At 40.0% G+C, this 16,560-nt stretch overlaps 1 protein-coding gene across 1 annotated transcript; it reads right to left on the bottom strand.

The window, feature by feature from the left end:
• Positions 1–438: 438 nt before the first annotated feature.
• On the bottom strand, positions 439–14,624 carry SLC27A2 (solute carrier family 27 member 2). Its single transcript, XM_030498275.1, is given in 11 exon segments — positions 439–838; positions 1,960–2,090; positions 4,493–4,590; positions 5,195–5,393; positions 6,983–7,073; positions 7,421–7,615; positions 9,222–9,346; positions 9,858–10,016; positions 11,173–11,382; positions 14,146–14,341; positions 14,343–14,624. Coding segments are annotated over 11 exon segments (1,863 nt in total). The 3' UTR covers positions 439–661.
• Positions 14,625–16,560: the final 1,936 nt, after the last annotated feature.

Raw genomic sequence — 16,560 nt, 5'->3', positions numbered from 1 at the left:
TTGCCTTTTTTAAAATCCTAGGGAAACGTAAGCCTCACTTTTTTATGAAGTGTCTGGCCCAACATTACTCTCTTTGCACACAAAGGAAAATATGTCTTAGTTCTTATAAATTGTTCTCATTCTGTGTATGTGTGATTTGGTGCATGAGAAGTAAGACAACATCTCTGCTGCAATGGATAAAAGTTAATGTAAGCATCTAATGCAGACTTTTTTCAATTAGTTAATTTGAGACAACTGTAAGTTTAACGGTCTTTTATAATGAGTTTTGTGTTTTGACTTAGGGATGTAATTCTTACTAATGCAGTGGATTACCCTTTAATATGAATATAAATTACTTGTATAAAGATGTGTGACATTGTACCCACTTTCACGTGCTTAGGTGCACAGTATAACATTCGCAGCATTAACCATAAATATTTCCATACACAGTAGGAAGGTAGGCAAGATTCAAAGCATGAAGGAGAGAAGAAGCCAGGCTAAGACACAAATAGAGCTGGTGAAGTTCTGCTTTATTAAAACAATCTCACATTCGCACTTTATTTCAGATACTGATAGTTGCTATATTAATAAATAGGATTTCCTGGCAAGGTTAGAATAACAGATACTTTAAAAACTGAGTATTATAAAACACAGGTTTGTTGGTTTTTTTTTTTTCACTTGCTCACAATTTGAAGTCATGTTTTTTTACCGAGTTATAAATGTCCTGAGTCATTTGCACATACAGGTTTTCTCTGTCATCCAGGAAATACAGGCGATCTTTGATGACGGCTGGATTGAAACTCTCCTCCATTAGTTGTACTTTACGGTACTTAAAGGTTGCTGTAAGTTCAATGGCACTCTAAAACACAAAATTGCATCTCTACTTACCAATGTCAGCATATAATTGTGGCAATTAGATTAGATTTCCTAAATTTAAAGGGAATCATATTTAAAGAAAATCCATATTTAAAGAATCATATTTAAAGAAAAACCATACAGCACAGAAGTTGAAGCCTCACTCACAGAGGTCTAAACTATCTGCATTCATCAGATAGTAACTGGACTGTGGAATATGTGGGCTGGTAATTCCTGTGAACTTAAGAAGTGCTGGGCCGCAGAAACATTAATGAAAGGCTTACCTTACTGTTTGACTTAAAAGAGGCAGGAAAACACTAGTTTTAAACTTTTAGTCAGACAGAATCAAGGGATTTATCCAGAAATATTTAATCATGTTCTTGGATCAAAAAACAACAGATTTTTTTATCTCAGCAAAGACTGACCAAGACCCACTGTACTTTACATGGGATGGCAAGACAAACCACTGCCTTGACTGGTCAACTGTTTGTAGAACTCAAAAGTTTAAAGGCTGATTAAATAACTAGGCGTGCTAGTATCCCTGTGTTATCCTCTTCAATCATCTCGGTGAATACGCAACATTTATCAAAGGAGCAACGTTTATTTTAAATAACTTGAGAAGTACAGTGGGAGTGACATTCTTGCAACATTTCCCTAATTCAAGTTAAACTTCAGTTTAGAATTTGGCTATTTATTTGCTGGTAGAAAAAAATCTAAGGCCTCTCTCGCAAAAGACAGCTCTCTTGCAAGCTTTTGCTTGTGTGTGGATCTTTATTTTGCACAGAGCAGTCTGTAGAGGGAGCTACACTAAAGGGAGAACACACCTATATTACTGGGCTGGAGGAATACAATAGGAAATCTATTTTCCAAGAGATCTTCCTGATTTCAAATGTTAAAATGTGGCAGGTATCCTCTAACTGCTAACGCAACTTGTTTTTTTTCAGGCTGAACTGAAACATCTAGGTGCAGTTCTACTTTCTTATTGGTAAACGACAAGAACGAGAGAGAGAGAAAAGACGCCTTTTTGAGAATTGCTAGCATAAGTAGGAAGTCCATAGTCCTCATAGAAAAGAGGAAACACAATGCAGATGGACACACAAAAGCTACTTACGAACACTGGTTTACCTTAATCCTTATAAAACGAGGTCTTGCATAGTTTGGAAGGTGAGTTTTAACATGTCTGTAAGTACTTTCTGCATTAAATTCAGAGTTTTCCTTTAGTCGAATACATGCCATTCCTGTTTTGCCTTCATAACCTGAAGGAATAATGTCAGCACAAAACTATAGTTCATATATGAATCAGAACTTCAGACTAAGTTCTTCTGCTTTGTTTTGGTTTTGGGTTTTTTTCCTCCCCTTCATCCTGTAAGTGACCCATTCCTTCTAAGCCACTTTAGAAAACCTTCTAACCTATTTTCCCTTAGACATCTAAGTGATGTCTAAGTTTGGCTAGATGCCAAACTTTTTAAAGCTTAGCATCAGAACTACAGATGGAGATATTTTCAAAATTGTCCATCTTTTGGAAGTCTTTGGAAAGACTCTGGAAAATCAGCTCTTGGAACTCTGAGGCACAAGTCTGCCTGCAGCAGCATTTAACTGTGTGAGTTAATTCGCTTTACAATACACCATTGTAAACATGCTTGTACTTGTACTGACATGCTCATCCATGCAGAAAGAGGACAAAAAGTAGCAAGACCCAGTTTACCATTGTTTATTACCATATGAATGCCGCAAAAATCCAAGTACTTCAGATTTTTTTACTTGCCTAACTACACACTGAGAGGGCTGCTTCTCTCCTGCTTTGGTGGCTGAGGGATGGGATGCAACTTAAACCACAAAACTCTTGGTGTTCCCTTTTCTGGGATTACAGGTAATGCAAAAAGAAATAGTTAATATTCTTATACAAACTTTTACATTATAACCATATGTGTGCTTTCACAGAACTGTGTATGGGAGTAAGTGAAAACAGAAAGTAGAATCTAATCCTTACAGAACAGCACAAACATAAGCTAATTTAAGATTTCTTCAGTGTTTGAGTCTTGTTTCTGTTTGCCTTTAACGCCCTGTATTGCTGACACCCAGCATTCCAATTTGTTTATTCAAAATCTAGAGTGTCGAACTAATGAGTTCTCAGGTGATGAATACTATCACCTCCAGCTACCTTAGTAAAGTACAAATATTTCTGTGCCACGTAAAACAAACGAAAAAAAAACCCCAAACACAGTCCACCCAGTTCTTACACAAATATAAGAGGAGAACCTTTTTTTTATCATAAAGTTGTTTCATAATTGGGTATTAACACCTCTTCTATGCGGCGTTACAAAAGCGTTGAGAATAACAGCATGTTTTCCTCATCTCCTAGAGTGTAATCTGAGAAATACATAAAGAACTCTAAACCATTTATGTTGTTACTTTTCTTTTGAAATGTCTCCTCCAACAGCTGTATGTTTATCCCTACCACAAAGCAGCTGAAAATAAGAGTGATTTAAAGAGAAAGGCTTTAATTTTAGATCAATAGGTGTAGCACAGACATACATGATTAAGAAAAGTTTATTTATTTGAATTAAATTCACTATTCTAATAGATCATCTTGGTTTATGAACAGTCTTTTTAAGCCTCAGAAACATTGGGCATTTCTGTTCTCATGTCTTCCACTTTTAGCAGAGGAAACAGCAAGTGGATCATAACATTAACTGAATCACAAGGGGAATAAATGGTGGATGTAAGAAGAGTGGTGTCTCTAACATGCCTTTCAATTCCAAAATACTAAATTGTCACTGATATGAGCCATGTTATGTACCATAGTCTGGAAATCTTTCTGGACAAGTGTGATACCTGTTAATTAATATTGTTAATGAATTAATAATTAAGCTGTTATACCTGTTAACATCTGCTAACTTAGTTAATGGGGGCTCCAAAATTCCTCCTCCTCCTTAGATTACTCTAAGGGCATGCAACATATTATGCACCTAGTCCAAACCATTTGCACAACATAATGCTCAGGATTTGAATCAAATCTAACCTTGTTTGTATGATTTCAGATCCCTACATTACGCTGTAAAAATTGGTTCCATTTTAACCACCCATCACAGTCCAGATGCAGTGAGGAGCTATACGGGAGTCCTGTCAATTTGGGTAAGTGAGAAACATGGACAGGATGGTACCTCCAAAATACATGAAACAAGAAAGTAAAGTTCTCAGTTCCCTCTTTTGGCTTCCAATATCTCTGGGAATCTGCCTTTAGCAGCAGTGCCTCTCAAATAAAAAAAAAAAAAGCTGCCATAAGCACTTTAAGAGTTAATAAAATATTTCACACATTTCTGAGTAGAAAATAGGCAGCAAAAGTGCCAGAACTTGCATTTCTTAAGATTGTAAAAGAAAGGTGAATAAGGGAGAAAGCAATTTCTTACATGACATCTCAAATGTTCTTCCATTCTCCTATTAGTATGTCATACTACTTTAATATAAGCTTTGGCTATGTTGTTGGGTTTTTTTAGCTGATTAATATTCCATATATTTAAATGATGTAATGTATCAATTGTAGCTTATGAAAAAGAAGTTGAAGTAAGTCTACCTATACCCTGCAGTTCAGTATATTTGTATTTTGTTAATGTATTTAAAGCTTCTTTTGTCGAAATGTCAAGTACTTCACTCATACCTGGAACAGATACTCCATACACAATAACTTCCTGAACGCAGTCAATCAGTCCTAAAACATCTTCAACTTCCGTTGTAGAAACATTTTCACCTTTCCACCTGGAAAATAAGCAGTCGATAGTCATGATTTTTATGTGTATCACATACAGAGACCTCCAGTGTTTTAATGTCAGACTTTACAATAGGCTGAGCACTGAACTTGAGATCAGAAAGTACTTTTGCACTAAAACAAGGAACTTGTTATCAAAAGTAGAGAAAAACATGCCAAAAATTGAGCAATGCATTCCAGATTATTCAAATCTCAGAAGAATTTAACACACTCAGTATGATCATGCTTAAAATGGCTCTAAGCAAATAAATCCCCAAAGTACTACTTATCTTAGATTCCATCGTAGGCTCTATGCCTTCTGAGTTTTAAAAGTATAGTGAATGTGAAACCGCAATGGTGGTGGTCTCTGAATGCAACTGGTTTCTGACTGTCCAAAATAGCATTCATTCATCGCCCTAAGCTGAACGTCCTGTAGGCTCTGTAGGTAACTATGAACACAACTGATAAAACACAACAGTGGAGGTGACTTGGCGTCCTCTCTTTTTCTGACTGAAATCAGAGAAATTCCTCTTCGTCAGTCAGTAGGAAATACTGGCTATGAGAGAGAATGTCAGAAATTTCTCTTATGACAAACACTAAAATAAATAAACTAACCGGAATGTGTCTCCAATTCGATCATGGAAATAAATGAAGTTATCACTGTCGATCACTAAAAGGTCACCGCTATTAAAATATAAATCCCCTTTTTGAAAGACATCTCTCAATTGCTTCTTCTCTGTTTGCTGTTTTGCTCCTGCATAGCCACTAAATGGTGCGTACTGGGTGATTTTGCAGATCAGTAGTCCAGGTTTACCTATGAAGAGGTAAAGGTTTTTAAACACCTGTTTAAAAAGCCCAGTGTCAATCACGAAAAAATAACTAATTTTCATTACATCAGTGAAGTTTGCAGATGTTATAGAGTTATTTGAGAACTCTGTCATAATCATCATCTTTTAAAATCAGTTATGGAGGTACAGATCGAGTTCCACCTTGTCCTCTCAATTCACTAGCCCTCAAAGTGCCAGTAGATAATACAGTTTATCACCTGCTTGTATTAATGCAGCAGAACAGAATCTCTGAGGTCTTGTCTGGTAAGTGGAAAATAGTTGCCCAGTTTCTCTAGACAGCTTCATAAACCTCAGTTTAAAACATCTGAATCAGTAGCAGCTGTGTCTACAAAGGAAACTTACACACGGCATCAGGCACGTCTTTAGAAGGTACAGGCTACTTACATGTAACTCAGTTGGCACAGGGCAGCCTTATCCCTCAAACAAAAGATTCGGCCGGATTTAGGAACCAAATATTGGGGTTCAGCTTGCTTACTTTGAATGCAAAATAGACCAAAAGGTTGTTTAGTATATTCTTTAGCATTTCATGTGCTAGAGCTGGAGTAATTTATGAAGGGAGCAGGAACACCTATATGTTTATGTAAATTGAAAATCAACCCTGTGTTATCTACAGCTTTGCATGGATGTTATACACTGGAGTGAATTTTTTCTCTATGCAAAATAAATTATAGTCCATCCCCATGAAGCCTGGGATTTTACATTTTTTCATGGGTTTCTCTCTTATACTGCAGGTATTTTCCATGTCTCTGCAGTTCAGCAACTTAAACACTGTGTGCATTTATACAAAAATGGAATGTATGTGTACGCATCCCTCCTCAACTCAAGAGACTGCACAGGGAGAGTTGGCATAGGAGAGTATGGGCCAGATGCTTTTAACATAGCTGGTATGTTCCTCAGCAATAAGAACTTAACACCATTGATAACTTGCCTACCTTTTCCCTTATGCACAGAGCAGGTGAGCATTTCTGTCCTCACTCACAGTAATGAGGACACGTGTAACAGAATGCAACAAAACCAAAAGTATCACAAGTACCTGCTTTAAACACAGGCTTGCCTGTGCCAGTATATAGCCCCCTCCTATGAAAACTGATATTAAAATATATTATAACAAAGGTATTTTCGTGTTTGCTTTCTCTATTGCCAGTGGCAAAAAGTTTCAGCCACTGCTGGAAAAGAGAACTGCCTCTATTTTACAAATACCTCTTTAGTGGCATGTTAAGTACGAAGTCTGAGAAGAATTACATAGCTCCTGCTGAAAGTAAAGACCTGTACTCAAAAATGTTAGTGTTTCCATTATCAATTGGACAAGTTATTAAAATCTAAGTATACAGATGCTGAATTTCCCACTGTACTTTACCATTCTGTTAAGCTGTATTACAGTAGTATGTGATTTGTTACATGTGTATGTAACAAATGTGATATTTTCTAACTTGTAGTTAAAAACTTGGCTTACTCATGGCAATTCTTGGCATCTTCCCCGACAGAAGTGATGCGAAGAGATGTAATTTAAAAAGTAAATACCTTTCTGGAATTTTTTAAGGAATCAATTTTTTACCTTTGGGCACTTTCATGCAGTATCCATTTTCATCTCGGACTGGTTCATCTTTCTCTACGTCATATTTAATCAGTTCATAGCGTAAGATTTTCTAGTGAAAATTTGCAAAATGTATACAAACATGAATATTCAATCTTTGAAAAGTATTTTCAGAATTATACTACATAGTCATCTTCCAATTTAACAGGAGCCAAATTAATCACATTTCAACTGAATGTGTCGAGTCTAAATCTTCTACCTGAACTAGTGAGAGATATCTGTGTATCTAGCATGGGCAGCTGTAGACTGTAATTGAGGAGAATCTTCTCCCTAAACAAACTCGTAACTGAGCCTTGGGTTCTTCTCAACTTGTCATACAAGTAGCCTGGTATATGCCCATGGCAATGTACCAAACTTCGCCAAGAAGGACAAAATGCCACATTTTGTTGTTATTCTTACCTTCTGCAGGCAGTTTACTCTTCCCACTGCACCTATTTTTCCAGTGTAATTAACAAAAGAAATATTTCCTTCAGTTGATGCATAAAACTCCAAAATATTAATATTTCCAAATCTTCGTATAAATTCCCTCCAAACATCTGCCCTTATTCCATTTCCTATGGCAAGTCTGACTTTGTGATCCTGATCATTGTTTCTCTAGAAACAAGAAACAGTCATGAATTCACATTTCTTCTGAGTGAAGGCAGAATTTCTACTTCTGGAAAACTCTGAAGGAAACTTTAGTCTAGAAATATTGAACATATTCTGAAGCAAAATGTATGCAAACATCATTACGGTTAAGTTAATGATTTTGATGTGGAAATGGAAAAGTTGTTACTGAGCAAATTAGGCTATACACCTAACTGTAGTTAGTAGTTAATGTGATTTGGAAGAAGACAAAGCCAAAAAATTCTATGCAAAAAGCCAGAATGAAACTCAGGCACCATGTTAAACTATTTTGTTTGTAAGCCTTGTGGTGACCAGAAGTGTCTAATTAACCCTGAATTCAGCAAAGTGTTTGCAGGATTTAAAATGGTGTTTGGGTGGAAAGAAAATCTCTTCTACCATTCTAAGTGCAGGATCGAGCCTGCTTAAAATTCTGTTGCCACATTTCACAGCACTTTGAATAGCACTATTAGATGTTTCTGTTTACACAGTGAAGTGATAACCAGTGAGGATGGCAGTCCATTTATGCCTTATGTTTATATTTATCCTCAGCAATAGGAAGTACTGAACTCTTAATTCATACACATATCTAACATGCTAATAAGTAACAATAGCCAGAGCGAATTTTAGTAAAAATATGGAAATGCTCTTTTGTTCTGCTTTCTGCCTTTTGCTTTAGCTGTTTCTCTTATTACATAATAGTATTTTAAGGCATGAAGAGTCTTTCTAAATATATATTGGCTTCTTAATTTGGAGTATTTTGTTGAATGAATAAGACTATACTATCAGCAACAGACTAGAATGTGTGTTTGTGCAGAGTAAGTGTCTTGGCTCTATGCCTTTTGGGAAATACAGTGCAAAGGGCAATGCAATAGATGGTAAAAGTAAAGATGAGCATGGAAACTGGAATTGTGAAATGCTCTTTCAAAGATATGTGTCCTGGCTTATGGTTATCAAATGGTGCTAGGAAGACTGATACCACCTTTGTCCTTACTAAATTCTAACTGTAGTTCACTAGGCCTACCTCCGTGGAAGTCATTTTATGCCAACACATTTCTGAAACTAAGGATTCACTAATATGATTGCAGGGATCTCAGCAGGAAAGTGCTTGTCAATAGGTACCCTATGAAGACAGTACATTAAGTCCATCTTCAGAGGGGGCGCTCCTTAAATAATCACATGATCACTTTCACCTGGGGATCACCTGACTATCTTGGGCTAGGACATCTTGGCTACAAAAACCCTCAAACTTACGTTGCCAAAACCACACGTCTGTTGGTTCCTGGAGAACTTCTCATTTTTGTTTTGTGGCTGGAGTGCTCAGATAAGGTAAGTGTGCATTTTAACAGAATGTCCATTAATGGATTACCATTGTTCCACTATTCAAAAGAATGACTAATTCAAGCCAAAAGCTCTTTTTTTTTCCCCTCTTGAAAAAAGTTAATACTAGTATGCAGTGAAATTTACCGACCTTGTTAGAGAAGGTTTTTGTTGGGCTTTTTCTCCCTCTTTCCCTTATGGTTAGATTTTAAGCATAATATAACATATATTCACAGTAGTTTAATTAGCAAAGGAAAAAAAAGGCAGTTAATGTTACCTGTGGCACACTGCATAGATACCGAAGCACTTCCCCAATATACTGTATCACTGTCACATTATATTTTCTGCAATCATCCCAAAACTGGCTTGCTGAAAATCTGGCACGCAAAACAATAGTTGCACCTGTGTAGAAAGAAATAGAACAAGTAAGAGACGGAATAATTCTTATTCTATTGTAAGACCATATATAATTTCTTAGCATAACATTGTAGAAAACCTGTAGAATTAGGGTTATATAGCTTTTGGAAGTTCTTCCCTAAAACATACTGAAATACAATCCATGCTGAATGATTGGTTTAACCTCTGTTTCTATTAATCAGAAGTTAAAGGCTATTATTGGGGATGAAACCCAATACTAATTTACCTTAAACTGTGAAAGAGCTGTCATATAAGATAGGATATATCCTGTTTGTCCAGGTGGTGAAATAAAATCTGTACGGGGTTAAGATCTGTGTGAGTCATATGATGACAACTGAGAAATGAATGTCTCTTGACTTACGGAGTTTCTGGTAACAGACATGTATAACCAAATATTTAATCTCAAAGTTTGGTAACTAGGGAAAGGCTTACTGTATCTGTGATCATGAATTCTGCACTGTAGCATGTTCATTCATGTCAGTCACATGCATGGTACCTTTCATGATGCATCCATGGACTCCAATGAGGAGGGCAGAGCTATGATAGAGTGGTAGAGTAGTATACACAATGTCTTCAGAGGTAACATTGCCAGCATCAAACAAACCACAAGCTAGCATTATGCGTTCATGGTTAATAACTGCAGCTTTGGGAAGACCTGTTTAAAGTCAAGCAAAAAGATGTGTAACTTCAACAAAAACCACAGTAAGACCAGTCAGTTTCACAAGGGCTTAAGAAAAGATTTTTCTCTCATTCACTGATGCAAGTGTTAGTTCTAGAGTTTTGCAGCTTGCGTCTATGCAACACACTGGTGTTTAGCCTTAATACTAATACTATGGAACCTAGGAATAACAAGTAACTAGAAAGTGAGGAAATGAGATTTGGAGAATCCAGCATGCTGAGAAAAGGGCACAGAAATGCTAAAACAGAGATTAATCTCAAATCTTGCATCTCTTCTGGAATTAGGTATCTCCTTGCAGCTCTGAATCACCCTAGATGAAACTGAAATTCATACTACAAAATCTCTTCTTGGTTTCCCATCAGATAGTCCAACTAATTACTTGTTGGAACAGGTGCTAGAAGACAAAATGATGGTAGATTCTGTAAGAACAGAGAACAGAGCCCATAACAAAGATGAAGGTCATTTGCCTTCTGCATCCCAAATAGGATTTAAATTTCTACTACTTCCCTTCCAGGGGAGTTCCTGCTCTAAGAAGCTCAAAGACTAGTATGGAGGCATACACTGCTCTTCCTAACAAAGCTATAGGTTTGAGTGCCTTTGGTTGTTGTCTTCATCCTTGTCACCCAGTTTCTGCTGTGGCTCAGTGCTCTTAACGCTAGATGCCTTTAGGTAGAGCAGGTTGCAGCTTCTATACCAGCTGCAGTTTTACACAGGGGCCATGACTAGCTGTATTTTGTGCTGTCCTTGGTATTTTTGGTACTCTTGACACCCGAAAGCTTAACAGCCAGCATTTATAGGTCATGATCCAAAGATACGGAGTATGAAGTTGGTGCCAAGACACTGGGCCAGCAGTGTCTCCAAGGATGAGATGTATCTGCTATCTAGTGGCCTTACTGACATAAAACTTTAATGTTTGATTAGCTTTTACTTTAGTTTCTCCCCCCAGATTTAGTGCTTAAAGTCAGCCTATACTGTATGTGCTTTTGGTTTTAGGTACAGGTATCAAATTTTCAGTTTCCTGGGAGGAATGAATGAGAGAAGGCATTAACATAAAGTAACACATTCTCTTTCCTTACCAAAAAACCACAATATTGGGAGGAATGTGTGGCCTGGTTTTGTGAATTTACATTACCTGTAGTACCAGAAGTATAAATGTACATGGCAGGAGTTTTAAGGGTTATATCTGATCTCCAGGACAACGGAGTAGGCTCATCTGAAGCAGCATCTACTTTATCAAGAAAGCTCTCAACTCCCTCTGTAGCAGATGTCTTGCTTAAATAATAAACTTTAACATTTTCTTTCTTCAAGAATGGTAGTATTTCTTCAACAGATTCCTTCAGTTCTTAAGGAGAAGAGAAAAAGCTATTACAAGAAAATTCTGTATCGTTCTGTGAACTATACATCACTGTGAACTATGCATCAACTTTGGCTCAGCAGCTTTCATGTTGAGCTGCTGTTGGAGAAATTCATGTTCAAGCCACTTAAGAATCCAAGAAAAAGGACTGAAGAGGAATGGTATCTCCACGCAGAACTGGAAGTGATTTGATCTTATTTTCTGCAGCAGAAACAGAATTGCAGAGGGCAATCCAAGCACACTTCCCCTTGCCTACAGACCCTCTGGGACTCTGAGCAAGTGTACATCACCAGCTTGTTGCTTCCTTTACTCTCCACTGTGAGCAAAGGCCTCACCTGCCAATTGCCCAAAGTCAGGCGCTGCTTGAGTCACCACTGTGTTTTATGCATAAAAATGAACCTCACCTTTCTCAAGCCCCAACGCAAATGGAAGAAACACTGAAAAGGAGAATCAAGAGTGACTTAGTGCATAGTGGTACTGCTGAAGTCTGGACTCCTAGATAGTTGTGTTCTGTCTCATACTATGTTGTCTCCTACGTGTCTTGATTAACCCCAGTTCTCTTCATATTCCCTCTGGTATCTCCAACCAACAGGAGTGCACGATTTCATTTATATGCAATAAGTACTCTAATTCCCTGTGTGATGAAGTCCTGTCTGCCTTTCTCTTACTGAAGTAGCAGTGCATGTCTCTCCCTCTACCCATGCCAGTTTCAACCAAGTTGGAAAGAATGTAGTCATCCCTGAAACTTTCCTTCAGGATGCTGGATAATGGAATGAAGTGAAGATGACCTTACAGCTGGTGCCTTTCTTTAGGAAACCAGACTAAAAGCCTTACAACTCAACAAACACTTTTACTTGAATAGATAATCCACAAGATTTAAAATTAATCCTCAACACCCTTTTCACTGAAACATCACAATATAACACTTTCCATAACATGTAATTCATTTCTTACTACTCCTGTTATATTTCAAAGCAAAGAATAAATTAGATACTATTAGATAAAAAAAATCTCTGAGGCAACGTAATACTGAAAATTATATCTGTTACTGGAAATTCTATCTCCACACTAATTCACTACATAAAGACATGACCCACATCAAAAGGTTATTTCAATTGCACGGAAGCGGTAACTTTAATAAAGCATTATCTTTTCAAGTCTGGCAGACTCTGGAATTCCTCTTCAAACAATTCTATACTCCTGCTGTAACTCTGGTCCAAAAACCATCTTGGGATTACTATGGGTGCCCTTCAGCCACTAAAGCTGCTCATGAAAGAAACCTCAAAATACTGGCACAGCCTGGCCTGTCTTCCTCCATTCCACCTATGCTCTCCAGCACTGCAGAGTAAAGCTGGGTGGGAGGAAAGTTGGGCTCCTTTAACGTTATCAGACATGAAGGAGATAAAATAAGGCCTTTTATGCAAGTATCTAATGAGCTGGCACCTTTGAAATAAATTACCCCCAATAAACTTGCACTGAGATAAATCACTCTCCAATAAACTTTTAAATCCATATTTTATTGTAGATATGAGTAACTTTAATAACATATAAACTATTTTAATGACTTCAGCATATTTATTTTCAGGAATTTATTTGTGCAAGCATGTGATGGTAAGCTCTGATGAGACAATATTTATCTTCTGCATGGAGTAGCAAGATAATAAAAGATAAAACTTAATAAGGACAGAGAGAATCAAGGTCCAACAGAAACGGCCTACACTTCTTTTCTCTCATGATATCTAGCAACCATTAGTGCAGTCAAGCATGTAGGAAATTTTTATCAATAAAGCTCAATTTTTTCTTTTACTTATTTTCCTCACAGCTGAAAGCTTTTTTAGAAAATCTGAGGCAAGGATGTTATAGAAGGAGGAAAAATACATTTCCTATCCTGCACAACAGCTTTTCCCACATATGCTATCTCAAATACTGATTAATTTTGAAAGCTCAGAGATTGCACGGAATTTACTCTTGGACAGAAATTTATCACAAAAGGACAAAATTTCATTTGAAGTCAAGCTTTGGGTCATATAAAATACTTCAGATACATACAATAGATTAATGAGTTCAACTATCTAAGCTGCAATGGAGTATATATTAATGTAGAAGTTGTTAACTCTAGGCAGATACAGCGCATCTCTGACTTCCCCTTTGGTCAGTCATTCATACTGAATGTATGCATACACTGTATAAAGGACTGGACATGAAATAAGGTCTCTGCTCTATACAGAACAGAATGCAGCTCTCCACTTAAAACATACTGTCAAAAGTCTCTTCTATGCAAAAGGAACACAGTTTGTCCACATGGGTTTATGTCTCTATTTTTGAACTGAGAGCCGCCAAAAGCTTTTATATAGACTGCAACACTCTTCATGTGTTTTAAGTCACTGTGCAGCTGCAGCAAGAAGCTTTTGCATTACCTTGGTTATTTCTACTTCGGGCATTTGTGTGAACATAACTATGATTAACCTTGTTGATTCAAAGCTGTTTTATTTCTAGATCTTTGCTGCCCTCATCGAGTAGCTAAGAAGGTATCAGAGCTCAACGCCTGCACCTTGTAACCGAAAACGCGATGCGCTGTGGAAACCTAGTCCTTTCCCTGCTCTGCAGCAACTTCTCAAATCCCTTTATCCACCTTGAGAGGACGGGACGCCAACAGAACAAGTATCCCGACACTCCGGCCCCCCCGGCACCGCGGGGAGCAACCGAGAACACCGCGCAGCGCGGCTCGGCTCCGGCCGGCGATGCCCTCACCTGGTGCCGCCAGCAGCACGGTGGCCGCGCAGCTCTGGAAGCAGCGCAGCAAGGAGGCAGCCCTGACGCTGGAGTTGAGGCACGCCACGGAGCAGCCCAGCTTGGCGCAGCCCAGCCAGACCCAGACGTAGGCGGGCCGGTTGCCCATGAGGAGCGCCAGGCAGCCGCCCGCCCGCCCGCAGCCCCGCCGCGCCGCGCAGCGCCCGCGCCGCTTGGCTGCTCCGCCGCTCCACCTGCTCGTACGTGGACACCTCGTCCCCGAAGAGCAGCAGCGGCTTGTGCGGCGTCAGCCGCGCCCGCTGCGCGAAGACGTCCAGCAGGGTGCGGGCGGGCCGGCGGGCACCGGCTGTGCGCGCCCTCCTCGCTACCCGCGCCATCGTGAGGGCGAAGCGCAGGTCCTGGAGGAGGTAGGGCCAGGCGCAGCGGAGCAGGAGCAGCAGCCCCGCCAGCGCCGTGCACAGCGCGGCCGTGAGCACCATGATCATGGTGATGATGATGATGATGCCGCCAGCGCCGCGGGGGCAGAACGACCTACAGCCGTGCCTCGCGCCCAAGGCGGGACGGCGAAAGCCAACGGCCGCGCCTCGCGCGCAGGGCGGGGAGGAGCAACGGCCACGCCCGCCCCTCAGAGCGCCCTCAGAGCCGGCCTCACATTCGCCGTCACGCACCGTGTCTTGGCTGACCCCGCGGGCGATCGGTCTTCACAGGCTTCGGTGCCCCGGGCAGGCTGCCTCATTCGGTGGCAGCCGCTCCCCGCTGTAATTAGGGCGAGTGCTCGGTGACTGTGGGGAATGGAAGCGCTGCAGGCGGTGCATGCTGAGGTGCAGCCGTAGCCTTGCGGGCTCCTTCCCTCCCTACCTGCGTGCCGTGCCAGTGGCTGGGCGCAGCGGTGTAGCAGAAGAGACGCAGGTTCAGGGTGGAAGGTAGGCATTTTGTGTTACCATCAGGACAGTGGTATACGGGCCATATGCACGTTTGCTTTTGGAGCTGCAGTCACCAGTGGCAAAGGCAGCCAAGCCTGGGCAAGGTTCACACCGGGAGAAATTTGGGATGAGTTTTTCTGACAGACTAAGTGGTGAGCTGCCCTGGGAACATGTCCCTACCCTCTTCTTGTACCAGCCCTGGTGCTGTTCTAGGTGGTAAACAGTACCCTGAGCCAATGGAAAAGTTGTGGTGTGACTTAGGGTTTTTTTAATTAAAACTTCCCAAATTTATTAGTATTCTAGATGCACAAAAGGAATTTACAGTCTCAGCCTTTGTCTTGCTCTTGTTCAAGGCTAAGACATTAGTTAGACATTGCTAAGACATTGCTAAGACATTAGCAACATTAGTTGCTCAGACAACCTTGAAGCAAACTCCAGGAATTTCACCCTTCTGACTGGACCTCACGACCAGAACTCAATGCTTTCCTTGCTGAAGTTTAAGCAGCCGTTACTGTGAATAAGGCCTGCTTTTCTTCCTTTGTTTTTTGTTTAATTTTATATTTTGCTAAGTGCCACCAAGGGGACAGTTTTCTGGCCTCTTGTTCATGGTTTTCTGCTCCCCTTTTATGTTAGATCTGATACTTATCACCACAAGATGAGTTGATTCAGGTCATTGATCTGCCAGGAAACTTTTCTCCTCGCTGCAGGCTTTGATTCTCCTGCCAGGGGCATTCACTTTGCTGCGAGGTGACCTGTGGCTAGCTCTAGAACAACACAACTAGAACAACAAGTGCTGGTGTCCGAGCGGGGTGGGAGGGAGCAGAGCCGCCTGGTTAGTTAAGCTGTGGTCAGACCTCCCAGGCAGCTTCTGCAGTTGAAACTGGACCTGATGGATTGCAAGTGGCCAACAGCCAGTGTTGCTTTTCCTGCTCGCATCCTGCTGCCTATGTGCCAGAACTCATGGGACTGGGTAAGGAGCTGCTTCAGAGAGCTGGTGCAGGTGGAAATTAACTGAGTATGTCTACTGTAAATTCTTTATCATTAAGCTTTAGCTTTATCATTAAGCTTTAGCTTTGGGATAAATCAGAGGGGTTTTACAGTTGTTTTGTAACAGAGCTGCTGTTTCAAAGTGGTGCCTCGGGTTTGTTTGTTTTTTACAGTTTCTTCATAGCTGTAAAAGCTACAGAATATTTTTTTAAACTTGTTTATCTGATGGTAACTGCCCGGGAGAAGTATGAGATTAGTCACCCTGCAGGCTACGTTCACAGCCGGTCTTTCCACAGCATTGTAGAGCTGCTGTAGCTAATTCCAGCCTCTTGCTCAGAAGAGTGTGTAGCAATATTGTGCTATGGTCCTGCAACAGGCTTTCTGAGGAAGAGTTTTCCTATGTAACCTTTTCCTCTTCAGTTACATCTCTGACTTTCTCTGACTAGCCTGGAGAGCTAAAAAACTCAGGTTAATTGATCATGAATGTGCCCTGGTGACATTTTGA

Source organism: Strigops habroptila, chromosome 9 (genome assembly GCF_004027225.2).
Source record: "Strigops habroptila isolate Jane chromosome 9, bStrHab1.2.pri, whole genome shotgun sequence".
In the NCBI taxonomy this organism is placed as follows: domain Eukaryota; kingdom Metazoa; phylum Chordata; class Aves; order Psittaciformes; family Psittacidae; genus Strigops; species Strigops habroptila.
Note: the sequence above shows the minus strand (reverse complement) of the source record. Positions and strands in the feature narration are given on the sequence as shown.